Consider the following 16,133-nt stretch of genomic DNA (forward strand, 5'->3'; position numbering starts at 1 on the left):
AAATCAATTTCTAGTGCAGTGTCATAGACTGATCTCTCAAAAACTATGCATACTCATTTTAAAAAGATGACATGAATTATGGCAAAGCCTTCTTTCTGGTTAAAGGAAGTAAGAGATACACAGTGTGAGACTTTATTTGCCAAACTAGATTAAAAACATAATAAATATTAATGCTATAACATGCACAGGCATTCATGTATCATTTATGGATAGACTTAAGCATCCATTTGAGACAACTGAGCTTTTTACACACCCATAGCAATAGCAATGAGCCTTTGGTGCTGTCTAAAGGCCTGACAGGGTCATCAGCCATCTGTTCCCACACTTATTTAAGTAACAAACCGCTTAGTCTGCAAACAAACCAGACTCGGAATCAACAAGCCCTTTGCCTAAATTCATCTATAGGATTGAAATCAACACATCGCAGACTTACACACAGGAAAGTACTCTGTACATTGTTAATTATCTATTGCTTGAGGAGGGGGGAAGAGGGGTGGTTTTAAAAGAGCGTTGCTCGATCCCAAACACATACACATTTGTAGCCCCAGAATTAAACATCACCCCGAATAGGGGAGGCTGTGTTCAGTTCACAGACTGGCCTGAGAAAAGCAGGGCCATGCATCAATCACTTGGTACTGAGGATGCAGCAGCTCTGAGAAGTCTTGAGGCAGAAAATAATAGACTGAGCTACCAGCACAGTGCTGAGCTTCGAAGCACTCTCTGCAGCTGCACGCAGCAGGACACCAAGCAGCAGGGGAGAAGTTACTCGGCTTCTGCATTTCACCAGTACAACCGTTACCAACAGACAAGCATCTAGTTCTGGCATTCATTGCTCAAGAATGCTGATAAAACAGGGAAGGCTAAAAACCAAGAGAGCGATTAAGGACGGGAAAATTTGTTTTATGTTGAGATGAGTCAAGGAGCACTACTCCTCCATTCTCTGTGAGGAAAAGGTGACAATATTTTCACCTACACAGGAAACATAGACCTGACATACTGACGACTCTGCAACAAAAGCATGACTCAAAACACAAGAAATAGCAACTCAGAGAGACAAAAAATGAGGTAGGGTAGATTTGGGGGATTAAGCATTTGTTTTTGCTGGTAAGGATAACTAACCAATAGAAGAATTTTGAAAAGTCTGTAATGGACTTTCAGTCACTGGAAGTGTTTTCAGACATGTACAGGTGCTTTTCTAAAGCACGTGTTCAACTCAAGCAGTATTTAATTCAGAGTTACCCTACAGCCTGCGTAATGCAAGCTGTAAGAACAGGTAATCAGAGAGTTCATTGCTGGTCTTGTCTATAAAAACCCATAAAAAGATACTCAAATGGTTTAAGTGGAGGACTTGGTAGTGTCAGGTTAACAGTTGGACTCCGTGATCTTAAGAGACTTTTCCAGTCTGAATGATTCTATACAGGAAGTATTAAACAACAACAAAAAATACACGCTAATAAAAATCATTTCTTAAAGTTTTCAAAAAGATTGCTTTCCTTTCAAAAAAACACTTTCCAGTGCAGATTGTTTAGCTTGTAGGAGAAGTTTAGTATGGTCGTATGGCTTATGCTTCTACGTTTCAAAACAAGATTTGAGTTAAAAAAAAAATATTCCTTACAAATTCAAAATCTCTTTATCACACAAACTATCGTTTTATTTTAAAATAAATACAGACAGAGAGATTAACTCACATTGGAAGAAATATTTTTCAGAGCATCACCACTAAAAATCAACTTAAGGATGACATTTTAGAAGGATAAAATCATAATCATTGATGTTTCCACTAGTTTAATTATATTAACATTCACATGTTGACTTATAAAAAAGCAATTTGAAGGTGTAAAATCTCACACACAATTCCACTGATGTCAATAAGAACAATTATGCATATGCCTTGAATCAGATACAGGCCATGCTGGTGACAAAGGCAGTTTTGCAACTGGTAGCCTGACTCAGGATTTCATCCTGTATAATAGAAGTTGCACTAGTTTAATGGTGGTGATGTTTCATATTAAAGGCAAACTAGGTCTGTACCACTTCTAGAAGGGACAATTTTCTTTTCCCACCTCCACCTTCTCATTCCTGTTACCTCCTTTGGGTCTGCAAGAGACCTAGACAAGTGAAATAACATGAGCAAACTGAACTGGCTTAAAAAAAAATTTAAAAAAAAAAAGAAAAGAGTTGGATGGGAGGTGGAGACGTATGTTCCTGTTGATACTTTTCAGCTCTTAGTAGGAATATTAATGCTTGCATAAGAAGCGGAAAGATGTAATCAAAGAGAAGCATAAAGGATAAAGTCACCCCTTCTCACAGCAGCATGAACTTCAACTGGCTGCAGCTAAAACCTTCTTCTAAAGATCATTTCTTATACAACATTATTGTTCATTTACAATTTGCAATTTAAGGATGCTCTCCTTGCGCGAGTCATTCTGCAGACAGCAGAATTCAGAGTTTTAGATAGAAATAAGGATTTTGCCTGGAATACTAACATTCGATACCCTTTTAACATGTCAGTTGTGAAGGTTCTTGTACTTGGAAATTGTTTTGTCCTTGAAGAAAGCAGAATCTTCTATAGGAAGTCTACAAATTAAGAAGAATATGCAGGAGGTAATTTAGAAGTGCAGTAAGAACAACTGGAGACAAGGTTTAATAATCAAACAGATCAATTTGCTCTTACTCTTTCCATAACTACTAGGTATCTAGGACTAGGCAAAGCAGATTAACTGAAGCGTAGGTATTCAGAGGTGCTCACCTATCCTGTACAGTCTGCTTCATTACATATGCTAATTGGGACAAGTTATCAAATAAACAATGATAGCCATGTGAAGACACAATCTACTTTTTTAAAGACAGCATTTTAGAAGACTGGATATTTCCAGTCATTCAGGTACTCAAAAACTTAAGAGGAAGAGCAGTTTTATGCAGTTTTTTTTTCCTAATGCTCTTCCACACACCAGTGTGAAAACCAGAGCTAAAGAAAGGGGTAACTTTTTGCTCCAACCTGAAGGAAACTTTTTTCCCCCACAGGAGTCACTCTGTGAATAGCAAAACTAATGAAACCTGTTTTTCCATAGTGCTGATTGATTGACTTTGACATCTAAATACGCACAAGCTGTGACTGCAGCTTTTCCTGCAGTTGAGCTATTCATAATGTTTGTCTCTCTGAATTCCCTGGAGTCTCACAGCGCAACTGATTGGGGCAGCCTTTTCGTCTCCCTTCTGTCCAAACTCGTATCATCATGAAACCTCTAACTGACCAACAAATTCAAAGGTGGGGCGGGGGGGAAGGGGGAAGAGTGGCGGATGTAGCATTAAAAGCTTCATTTCCTTAATAAATCAATCTATCAGAATAAAAATGGCCACTGTGCTTTTACACTTGTGGTTTTGTTTACATCTTGGGAACTGTGTTGTTTGAAGCTCCCTCCTGTTAACACAGAACCTGCTCACCCTTTGGCTTTCTTATCTTTCACCTGTCTTCTGTAAGCAGGCAGACAGAATTTCTTTCCCCTCTTTCTATAAAGAAATTTCCCATTTTTATTTTGGTACAAAAAAAAATTTTTTTTTGCATTCTATCAGAGCAGAAGGGAAGAGAAAAAAGAAAAAGAAAAAAAAAAACATTTAAGAGAGAAGGAAATAAGTCAGAATTGCATTCCTGAACAGAGAGTAAAATAATTTACTGCCAGGCAGAGATGAGGCCTAGATCATTCTGAAAAGTGACTGACATGGATGTGAATGCAATGCAGTAAGAATAATACCACTTCCATTTATATAACAACTTGCCACACGCTTCACAGTATAAGGAGTAAATACAAAAGTTGATAAATAAGAGTAATAAAATAGTGGTAGAGAATCTTTTTCTCTTTTTGTCCATTTTTTTCCCCCATCCACCCTTCTTTCATCCAGTCCAGAGCAACTTTTGCAAAGTAGTCTACTTACTCGGTATTTCTCCTACAGGGAAAAGGCAAGGTTACCATAGTATTGTAAATTAATTTTGACACCTGCTTACTAAGATTGATCCATTATTTTTGATGTGCCTCTGCTATGTTGTTATTTCTCAGTATAGAAAAGAAATAAAACCAAAATACTACACATCTCGCACCAAAGAATTAATGGTCCCAAGTTACCCCTAGGTAGAGTACTTCTCTCAAGATAATGTTTCTGATGCAAGGCACTCATGAAGAGCAAAAATAATCATGTTGCACTTATACAAAAATAAAAGCATCTTTATTTTTATTCATATGTTTTAAGTCTGCCCTTAAAAATCTTTTTACGCAAATAATTTAGTGACAGAAAACAGGCTTTACACCTGTCCAATTTAGGTCATTAGAAGTTCAACTTTAATCTTGCATAACAGACACTCATGCACTTCAAACTGCTGAAACTTTGAAACAATGTAACTGTTTAGAATAATACACACTGTTCTATTAACATTTGCAGAGATCCTATCTACAGTCCATAAATTAATCGTTAATGCAGTTATAATAGCCAAACATACTTTCCAATCTTTATGAAACACTCTTCATAACAATTCTTACTGCCAGAAGCAACTGCTGCAAGAGTGATAAACACCAACAAAACTTGTCAAATGAAAGTACCACTGCTGCAAAAGTCGTGCCATGGCTATTTGTGTATAAAGCAGGTACGCTTCACAGACAAATGGAAACAATATGCAAATGTTCCACAATAATAAGTCAAACCATCAATTGCCACAGAAGTCAGAAATGGTTTTGATCACCCGGCTGTAAGGCAGACTAACATTCATTTTCCAGCTCTTCAGTTGGAAATATATCGATTTGACTCATCACCCATTCAACACCCATCTGAATTTTCATGATTCAAAATACAACCAGCCCGAGCTGCTGCTTGTGTTGTAACACACATTAACATATTTCATGCCATCCCCAACTCACAGGACTTTATATCTTAGAATGCTTATTTTCATTGCAGAGTAAATTTCGCTTCTATGAATAAAGATTAAAGATGAGCTATCAAAGATTCAACTATGAAAGGGCCCTCAGTTAAAAAAAAAAAAGTCTCCAACATAATAGAAACAGCTTACTTCCATAAAAATCATAATGCAAGCATCACTGCCATTCCTAAAGCTAAAGAAGAAAGAATATAGAGGAGTTAGTAAGAAACCTATTCTGATTTCACCAAAACCCTTAACGGTACATCACTTAACCACTGTGCTAGCTTAGCTCAGAAGAGGTGCCCTTTCAACATCCAGGCAGAACTTCCTCTAGGTGGGGATGGATTATTAACTTTCTACCAGAAGTGAAAATGTAACCACAGTGCCTCTTCACCAGCCAAATACAACCAATGTAAAGAAACAGAGATGTTTTAACAGATAATCAAGGAAATACCTGTAAGGACTGGGTAAAGGCTCAAGTAACCATTCAGAGAACATACTAATTCACAACAAACTTTTAAATTTAAGAAATTAAAATTTGATTCAGCCCTTGCACTATTAGGGTTTGTTGTAAGTAGCATCAAGACAAAGGATACAAGTAATCTCTTTAAAGCAAGGAAATAATAGCTCTGCAAGCCTGTCCCCTGCAGATCATCATGCACAAAGAAGATTCACCTGAGCCTCCTCTCCTCACTCTCAACCCCTATGCAATTAGCCCGTTGTTCCACCACAAAGAGCAGGACAAACTCCAAATCCTCAACAACACAGGCAACAACTGACCAACTTTAAAAATCTTATTAGCAAGTTTATATGCAGATAAGATGTATTATATTTGCCTTATATTACCTTTACAGCTCAGCTATAGTCTCACTGATGGAGTAATCCACCAGATATTATCAGTAAATTGTTTCTTGCTCTGCAGCGTGCACATTACTTCAGCCAACATGTCTGACTCCCAGCTACTCAACTTCCCAAGCTAACAAGTTATTGGATTTACTTTTTGTTCATTTAGCGATTAGTGACTTCGGATTAAATGTTTAAAAGATGTAAGTTATAAAGGTTAATTTTTGGACTCCAAAGAGAAAACTTAAACACAATTTAAAATAGACAATTATTAATACTTTTACCTATTAAAGTACTTTCCAAAGATGGAATGTTAATTCTTTAAGACACAGCCTCACCAATATATTATTAGCTAGATACTAGAACACTTTCCAGCTGTATATGTTAATATACTCAATAGAGTTCCAGCTTTTAAGAGGTGCTTTACAAGGGAATGAAATGAGATGTCCTGTCCAAGGTTATACAGCAAAATAACAGCAAACAGTATTCTTCACAGCCTGTCTTTATACTGACACCAAAGGGGGCGGGGGAGTGACAGCCCTATAAATTTAGTCTTCTTTTCCACTATGTATAGAAAAGCAAGTGTCAGGGCATGCTTCCTTCCCACTGATCAATGACTCTGTATCACATCCACTTTTTAGAGTGAGAAGGTAGTTCTAGCTTCACTGACCACTCACTGCTTTGCAAAAATGTTATTGTTTTACATTTACCACTCTCTCCTCTGTTGCAAACCTTGTCATGAGTGATGTATGTTTCACTAGAAGTTGTACTTATGGTATCCTGAACATGCCTGACTAATACCCGCTTACCTAAAACATTTGAAAGAAAGGGAGGAAGACTGAAATGAGCAAAACACTTTCACTCTCCAGAAGGAAAAAGTAATTCAAATCCACTAGTAATTTTTGCTCCCCAGGCAGCCCCATGAAGTGCACATGCCATTTCCATGACACTTCCAGAAGGGACAGCAGGAACACAGCTTTAGGCTGATTTCTCCTTGTCTCTCAGTTCCCATCAAGTGGGGCAGCCTATTTTCAGCACTAAGTCAGCGGGTACAATTTTCCATCGGAGGACTGCGTCCTGTGTTCTTAGAGGGAGGGACCATGAGGTGGAGGAGCCTATTTCATCCTTAACTTCTGTCACATACTTCCACCATGCATGAAAGCAATCATAGCAGACACAAGCAAAAAAACAGGCAAGTGAAAACAACAGGAAAAGGGTGTAGGGAGGAAAAAAGGGAATCATAATAAACAGAGACTTACTTGAACCTGCCCTGGCAGTGTTGGCACTGGTCTCCCACCCAGCCCTGGTCGCAGACACAGGTGGAGTTGACACAATGACCTGAGAAGCAGGAGATTTTGTCGCAGGACTTGGACTGGGACACCTGGGCATAGAGGGCCAGGTACAAGAAGCCGTAGAAGAGCAGCCAGCTGTTCACATCCAGAAGCGAGGAGAAGCAGCAGCAGCAGGAGGAAGGGAAAGGTCTCCAGACGCCCAGGGGCGCGGGGGCAGCTCCGGCTCTCCTCGCAGCGCTGCCCAGGTCCATCTTCGCCGCGGGGGCCATGGGCCGAGGCGCGGCCGGCAGCGGGCAGCGATGGCAGCGCCGCCCGAGCACCCCGGGCAGGGGCAGCTTCCCCTGAGGAGAAATAATCCAGCCAAGGAGATTCAAACCCCCCGCTTCCTTCTCGCCTTCCTCTCCTCCCTCCCGACCCCAGCGCTGCCTCCTCCGGCCCCTTCAGCCCTCCGCGCCCCGTCACTCCCGAGGGGAAGCCCGGCAGCGGCAGCCCTCAGCCATCCGCCCCTTCTCTTCGTCGTCCTCCTCAGGGCTCATCGCTCCCGTCTTCTTCCATGGAGGAGGAGGAGGAGAACTGCCTCTTGACCTTGTGTTTTCTCCTCGCCAGATATGCCCCCCACCGGCGTGCACACTCACACACGCCACCCTCGATCATGTAGCCCCCGACTCCCCCTTCTCCTTTGTAGTCCCTCTGCCCGCGGCACACACGCAGGCGGCAGCGAGGAAGAGCGCGGGGAGGCGGGGGCCGCTGCCGCCGTCCTCTCGCCAGTCAGATGGGAAGTGAGGGCGGCCGAGCCCCGGAGCCGCTACGGCACCCCGCACCGGCCGGGGGTGAGGGGTGGGGACGGGACTCGGCAGCGAGGAAAGGGCTGAGGAGCTCTTATCCCTTCTCCGTTATTAGCCCTGCAGGGAAGAGAGACAGGAGGAGGGTTAACAGCCCCTCCACGTCCCAGCTGACAGCTTCCAAGCAGCCATTTTTAAAGGCTAATTGTCATCTCCTCTCAGAGCCGCCCGCTCGTTCTAACGCCCCCCGCCCCTCGGTCCGTTTGGATCCGTCCCTCCGCCGCGGAGGGGGGCCCGGCCGGCGGCGCGGGGAGGGCGGGATACCAGCCTCCCCTCCGTCCGGAGCGGGGAAGGTACAGCCGGGGTAACCGCGCACCGGCAGCTCCCGCGCCCCACACGCGTCTTCCACCCCTTCCCCTGCGCCCAGCGACGGCAACCTGCGCTTCCACAAAAACCTCCCCCGCCCACGCTTAAAAGAAGAAAAGGTGGGGAGAGATGAAACGGCACCGGGCCCGCCCGCCGCCCCGGGCACGCAGGCCACCCGCCGCACAAAGCCGGCGGAGCGCTGCCGCCGCCCAGACCTCAGAGGCCGAACGGCCCCGCAGGAGGGGAGGCGGGGGGGGGCGGACCCACCCCGGTGTGCGGGCGGGCGTCTGTCTGTCTGTCCGTCCGTCGGTCAGGGGCGGTGGCACGGCCGCCGGGAGTCCCCGACTCGCCGCTTCTCCTCGCCACCGCCCGGTCCCCGGTCAGCGGGGAGAGCAGCCGGCGGCCAAGGGCTCTGGTGTCGGGCGGCTCCCGTATTTGCCTGAGGTCCTGCAAAGTTCAGAGGCAGTTTTCTTTGAACTCATCACGGTTAATACTAGAAGAGATGTCACAGCATGTTTTGAAATCCTTACCTTCCTAAGACTTGCTCTATCTTCTCAGTTTAGGTTCAAATCAAGACGTTGCCTTCTACTTACAGCTTGATGAGTGGTAACAAAAGTTCCTAGCTTTATAAACAGCAGTACGAAAGTAATCGTTGTAATAAAGTTGCCTAAAATGTTGTTTTTTCTGCAAAATGTGCCATACGCAGCCCATCTTTTTAAACTTTGCTATAATCTGTTTTCCTTTTCTGATTTTTTTACAAGAAAAATATAATGAGCCTGGCTGCCAAGCAATGAAGAAAATAACAGCAATCAAACCCTCTGAAACTTTCTCCTAACACTGAAACTGATGATTTATGACATGATGTCTCTATTCCAAGAAGAAAAAGATATTTGATTTCATCTCCTGGTACCATCTCGAAACAGATAGGTCCAAAGTGACCCATATCAGAGTCTGAAATTAGACCCGAATCGACCCTTCTCCAGATTCTGCAGTTCTTATCCTTGGAGTGTGGAGAAATTGTTTGGGTTTTGGTTTAGCCTGTTTTCCCAGGCATACCGTTAAACCCTCCCCTGAATTTCCAAAAAAAAAAAAAAAAAAAAAAAAAATTCCCAGTACATCAGTACTACAGTAAGGAGCACAATAACACCTAGCAGTATCTATTTGTACTTTGCGTGACATAATAGTCCAACCAAGACCAGGATGTCAGAGCTAAGCGCAATACAAACATCACAGAGAAACAGTCCATGCCTTAAGGAGTTTACAGTCTTGACGGAGGGAATACTCAAAAGTGTGAGGGGAAAAAAGAGGTGAGAAATGATTTGTCCAGTTTCATTCCAGAGCATGTCAGGAGTCTGTACATTGTCCTCCTAGCAGAGCTGAGATAGATCATTTCATTGTGCTGGATCAGACACATTTCTTTGCTATTAGACATCTCTTTGTATGTGTTTTGTAATGAATTGGTGAGTTCATGCAAAGAAAGGAAATGGAAATTGTGTTGCTGCTTTATATTTTATGAAAAAAAGCTGAGGCTGAAGCTTTTGTCGAACAGTCTGCTAATTGTACAGCATTACATGTGATTAAGGCTCCCGAACAACTGTCCTCTGTTAAATAACATTATGAGACCAGAAAAGCAGTTAATAGGAGATCAGAGTCCAAAACAGAAGTCAGCTCAAGACTACTCTTTAATCCAGAAACACTTTAAGCAATAGATTTGCTTACCATGGCACAGAGATACAGTCCTCCTCCGCTTTCTCAATTCTTTTATACCAACCAAAAAAGTTCTAAAGCCAGCATCATCTTTTTCTGAGGGAAGGAAGATTTTGCTTCAGATCTACAGAAGTCAGCCAATTTTTTGAATTAACATTCACAGCAAAGTTAAGATCTCAACAATCCTTTACCAGGCAAGAGTTCTATTCAAAAGCAGAATGATTAGTGTGCATTTGTCCATTAAATGCCAACTTTCTTCTTCAGTAATGAATGGGGGGGGGGGGAGAAAAAAAGAAAAAGAAAAGAGAAATACAAATTTACATTGGGCAAGCTTAAATAGCTTTTTAGGTAATTCTGTGAAGCTGGAGGAAAAAAATAAATAGGCCATCAGAAAAGGACTATGGTGTTTATAAGAGGTGCAGAGAATAGTATGACAGTATTTTTACTGCATAAACAATCATAACTAAAAACCTAAACACAACTGCAAAGGTTTCTAGATTTAGAACAGCGAGGAAGAAACGCTGGGCAGCTGTCTACTGGCTAAAAAGTAACACACTACGAAAACAAAGGAATGCAAACCTCTTGGTTGCTGTATGTCACATCAATGCAGTAGATATTTCATAACACTCGAAAATGAATGATGTGCAAATGCCAATATTGGTTCTCTTCTGTGCTGATTTGATGGGATTTTTTTGGTGTCAGATGAAGTTAACAGATCTGGCTGAGAGAAGTCAGATCTGTCAATCCTTTCATCGTTACGTGCATATCTGTAAGCTCCACTTTTCTTGGAAGTGTAACATTTTACACCTTTCATCCTTCCGGTTCTTGACACAGAAATCATTTACACTTTTAAAGGACTAATGTACTAAAACCTCTTGGGTAGAATTACAACTTAAAAGCATTTGAATAACTTATCAAAAGTTTTAAGTTACTGAATAAAACCAGGTGAGATTACAGGCTAGAGTAATGATGTAGAAGGTTATGCGAACAAAACCTTTCAAGAAAATATCCATCACAGTCAGAAAGCAAAATAAAAAGAACAAGTATAAACTAGAAAGGCTTCTTAGCTATTACTATCAAAACTTAAGCACTGGTATAAAAGGAGAAAAATGCTGATACATTTGTGTTCATTCAGCAAAACAGCTTAAAGATCTGTTGTTGAAGCAGAGTGGAGTGGGTAAAGGGAAACAGCCCTCACAGATTTCTTCAGTTGTTCAGAATTTCTGCAAGACCCTGAGGATGAGCATGTAGCAGAATCCATCCTCTCCTCCATACCGCCCCCCATACATGCCCCTCCCTGCTCTGCTGGCCCTCTCCTACAGCCTGATATCAATCAAGCCTTGCTGCAGACAACATCTTTCCTTAAGGATGCTTAGTCCTATTTAGGATATCTATTGCAGACATATTTTTGAAGTGATGTTGAGAAGAACAATATAACCAGCTGAACAGAAGAGGGAGGAAAAAAAAGATTACCTTTGTGGTTGACCTCTTTACAAGGACGTTAAGAGAAACTAATGTTTTCTATGCCCTTTCCCTTTTCCTTGGGACAGAAATTATCAGACTCATTAAGTAAAAGGAGCCAAGCTCTGCACTGCTTCTGGGCAGGGATATATAGATCTGAGTTGGCCTTATGACATATTGGTAAAGCTAGCATGTAGATTGCTATAGTGGAGGTAACAGCTGCAGGGTGATGTGATAGTTTCAAGAGCTGTTCTAGCTTAACACATGAGAGCAATGAGGCTTTGTGGTGTGCACTGTACAGGCTTCTTACTGAACCTAACCAGTATAACTTGGGTGTAGGCTTTCCCTTTTCTTTCCAAATGTGCACACAACACTTTGGACGGAGGACAACATAAGGCTTTTTTCCTAAATCCCACGGTAATTTTTCATTGAGTGACACCTGAGCCACTCCATATAACCCTTTTGGATATTATGAAAACCATTGGTCTCTTCCATGAGGTAAAACAAATTTATCCTTACTCAGCAGATTCTAGTGCTAACAGAATAATACGTGTTACAATTCTCTGTTCATATTTGTCTTATCCGGTAAGTCAACTCTTGGGAGCCATCAATTTTAAGATTAAAATTATAAGCCTTCCCTTGCCTATTTTTTTTTGTTTTGTTTTCTTTTAAATTAGAAAGAAATAAAGTTCACAGAAAATTCATTGGCACCCTTCTAAAGTGGAACCTTTATAGAAAATCTTGCCTTTCTTAACACCCATGCATGTGTTTTGCCACAGCAGTAAGTCATGTTTGTTGCCATCATCTCCAATAAGTATTGGCCAGCAAACTGCCATACAATAAATACTGTAAATGCTGTAGGAGCTTAACAAACTCAGAAAGAACTACAAAACAAAGGAGGGGGAAATTAATGTTTATGTTATTTTATGAAAAACCAATATCTGGAGAAAAAAATGTTGGGGTTAGTTCTATATATTTTATGCATGGGCACAAGCCGAGGTGTAAAATCTATTCTACAAAGAAAGAATCAGACTTTTACTGAAAGGTTTGTACCTTTGCAGAATTTTTTGATCAGGAAAAAAAGTAATTACGTTTTTGCACACTTACTTTAAAATTGTGGACTTTAGATCAAGAATAATAGGGTAAATTACAAGTTGGCTTCAGGTCCATTTAAAGATGAAGGAGACCAGAAAAACAGAGACCAGACAAATTCAAGTTCTATCAGCACTGACAATGACATTGCCATTCTATGAAACACTTGTCTGCTTTCAGATAGAAGTCTACTGAACCAGGAAATAAAATCATATTATGGTTTTTTTATATACTTTCTGTACACATGTTAAAAATTAAATAGCCAAGCTATACCTGATAGCCTTTCCATCTATGACTGAGTCTGCTGTCATTGATCTTGACTCTTAGTATGATCCCTTCATTTTTTTTTTTTAAAGAAAAAGTTTTTAGATGTCTTTCTACTGAATAGATGTGTAATTGTATGCCATGCTGAAATCTTGATGCATCCTGCAGGATATTACAAATTATCTGGAAAACACGGACACTTTCCACTGCAAATGTCCCTTCTGCTGAATATTTTTCTGCACCCATTCTGCTGCATTTTACTTTCACTGCTATTCCTTCTGGAGTTTTTCCACAATCCTGCTTAATCTTGACTAAGCTAGGGTATTTCTTCCTTGTCAGCAAAGCTCCATCTCACAATTCAACCTTTCTTACACATCATTAGTAGGTATACTGAATTTATCCAATACCCTTAATGATCCCAAGGGGACACAGCTATTAGAGTTTTTCTAGCTGAGAAAGCGTTTACTTTGAGTTATTTTCTCTCATTCTTTTCTAAATCAGGAAATTATCTTTGGGATTCATACCACTGCTGCCTTTATTTCTGTATTTGTTCTTTTTATTCATAAGTTTCAGCGAAACCCTGAAAAATTTATTTGATGGTAATGAAATTCCATTGACCTTACTGAGATTTACACCCCTCCTTCAGAATTTAGGAGAGGTTTCCACATTTTTCTGGATAAGGCTGGTTTGCTGAATGATGTAAAAAAAAGCCTTACTAAAAGATTTTGAAAATCAAAATAAACCATATGCTCCAATTTTCTCTTATCCACTATTTTTCCTTTGCAAGACTTAGGAAGACTGCATTTATTATTAGTGGCTTACTGGTTTTTCCTCATCACATTACACTTTACCCAAGAGCTTTGTAAGTCCTACACCAATTTCTACTAAGGCTACTGAAGCATGACTTCTCAGTCCATATTTTCAGGCTGACAAATTTCATCTATTTAGGGAAGAAAAAAAAAGTGAAATGTTGAGTAACTGTTAAATCAACAGTACAATCAATATGTTGATTAATAACATTTCCATCTTTATATTTATATCATATTTCAGCTCCTTTGGATTGATACTGCCTAGTCTTAGTGATTCTATCTCATGTTGATTTCTTACTTTTCTTTTAAAAAACTTTAAACAATGGCTACTGTAGTAACCTCTGTAATATTTAATTTCTCAATATTGTCTTTGAATACTGTAAGGAAATGATTTGCTTTTCCTAAAATCACATTCTCCTTTCCAGTTACTACTTTTGGAGCCTAGTGAATTTTCCTGTTCATTCCCTTTTATGTATTTTAAAAAATTACTTCTTTCTTTTCTCAGTTAATACTTGAGTAGTTGTGCTATTAAACTTTGGAAAGTGATACTTGCAAAAAATGGAAAAACAAGTACATCAAATAGGCTGCAACAAGGATAATGACACAATAATTGTACTAGGCATAATGGAATAATAGAATAAAGTGATGCTCTCTTTTGCCCTTTGATTTGCATAAAATTGGCAAAAATGAGAGGCTATGCATGCATTGATCCCTGTCTTGTCTACTATACAGATATCAAAAAAGAATTGACTAGATTAAATTTTCTCTCAGTATTAAAGTCGAACCAGACATTATATGCCAGGAATCTAACTGGCATGTTGTACTAATTCAATGATATTATTTTCAGTAATTTGAAGAAATAATTCTCATGTATAAATATAATATTTTGACAAGCATACAAGCAGTTATTTAATTAGCTGAAGACATCAATTTCCATATCTGCAGATTGAAATAATGGTAGAAGTAATTGTTATTAAGAATTACCTTATTGCGCTGAAGTAGTAAGTTTTACACATACCTAGAGAGGGATATTGCCACAAAAGAGCAAACCATCTTCACACGAGGCATCTCCTGTTTGTGTACTTGGGCGCCGGTGTTACTGCAGGTATGACATATTGACATAGGAGAGGTCGGGTGGTGTGGCTTGTGAAGGGCATATTTACTTCTCCTGAAGTCTAGGAAAAAGTGACGGGAAGATTTGTTGAATACCAGGTGAAATATGGGAGAGAAAAAGAGTAAAGTGCATCTCATGACAGGTTTAAACCAAACATTTTCTGATCAGGAAGCTTTTTCAATATATCAAGTACTGGAGGTATCCAAGGGGCAGAAACTGGAAAGACCTACGTGGCAGGACCTAGTGGTTAGATGGGAATACAACTGTCTGAGGATCTGTTTGAAAAAGCAGTAAGGCAGGACAAAGATTGTCTATTCAACTCTTCAGATGTGCTAGGGACTGCTTTTTTCTTTTATGAAGTGGAGGAAATTACACAGAAAGTAGCTATTTTAGATTTAATTCAAATTCTTTAGGAGGAAGTGGTTGAGAATCTTAAAGTGGAAGTTAATTCAAGTGAAAAAGATCATAAAAATGATAAGTCTTCCATTCTTCCTTTAAATTGCGAATAACAAAATAAGGGTAATGGACTTCAAATAGCTCAGGGAAATGCAAGTATCATCTCAGAAGTGATAAGGAAAAAAAGAATGCAAGAGATAAAGGCACAACAGCAAATTATCCTAACATGGAGGAAAGATTAGAAGTACATCAAAAATTAACATGATTGCATCAAGAACTCTTTAACAATCTGAAAAATCTAAAAGAAAATCATAAAATATAGAAAAAAGGACACATATATGGTGATAAGTATAAAGAAATAGCACAAGCAAGCCAGAATAAAATAAAAAATGCTGAAGAACAGAATGAGTCACAAGTGGCATGACAATATTCATATTCAGTTCCAATGGGATGCATCTGTGTTTGAAATAATAGTACTAACTCCTATACTGCTTTGTATCAGAAGACTGCTGTTTTCTACAAGGATTGTACCACGTTACAATGGCTCATCAATTGGTTTTGACCCGTTTTCTTCTCCAAATTCTGCATCTCATACTGATGCCGTACTTCTGTAAGTCCTCTAAAAGTAATTTCACAAGCTTGAAGCAAAAACAGATGGTGGGGTTTCATTTTCTCAGGTGCCTTTCCCACCCCTGTAGACTTCAACTGTCCACTGGCATTACAAGATGAGGCACGCAGCTGGCCCACTGAAATTAATTCCATGTATCACGGTTTACTTCTGTCAGTTGCACACGGTCATCCTAAATATTAAAATGATGTTCAAAACAAGATTGTGAAATACGATTTTCGACTCCATCTCCTGGAGCAGATCTGTGGCTTCATCGTTGCCAAGAAAAGTTATTAGGTGTGCATCAGTATCAAGATTGAGAACCCATTATCAAAGGTAACACTCTGGATGGGTTATACCACTAACTACAAATAATTTTGTTATGCCATGAAGACAAATAGCTCCAGGCTATAAGGAAGTCTAAGAATAAGGAAGTTTAATAAAATCTCATTGAAAAAAATTTGGAAGCAGAGTATTTGTATTTCACAACACTT

At 40.0% G+C, this 16,133-nt stretch overlaps 1 protein-coding gene across 3 annotated transcripts in view; it reads right to left on the minus strand.

Moving 5' to 3' along the window:
- ATRNL1 (attractin like 1) overlaps nucleotides 1–8,516 on the minus strand; it is a 520,884-nt gene extending 512,368 nt beyond the window's left edge. For 2 of the 3 annotated variants that reach the window (XM_054832656.1, XM_054832655.1), the window contains exon 1: nucleotides 7,009–8,267. In XM_054832656.1, the coding sequence (XP_054688631.1) occupies nucleotides 7,009–7,310 (302 nt within the window). In that variant the 5' untranslated portion in view covers nucleotides 7,311–8,267. Of the gene's footprint in view, nucleotides 1–7,008; nucleotides 8,268–8,456 lie in introns of those variants that run through there. The other variant, XM_054832653.1, reaches the window with a different exon arrangement.
- Between the last annotated feature and the right edge of the window lie 7,617 nt (nucleotides 8,517–16,133).

This window comes from Grus americana, chromosome 7 (assembly GCF_028858705.1).
Source record: "Grus americana isolate bGruAme1 chromosome 7, bGruAme1.mat, whole genome shotgun sequence".
NCBI lineage: Eukaryota > Metazoa > Chordata > Aves > Gruiformes > Gruidae > Grus > Grus americana.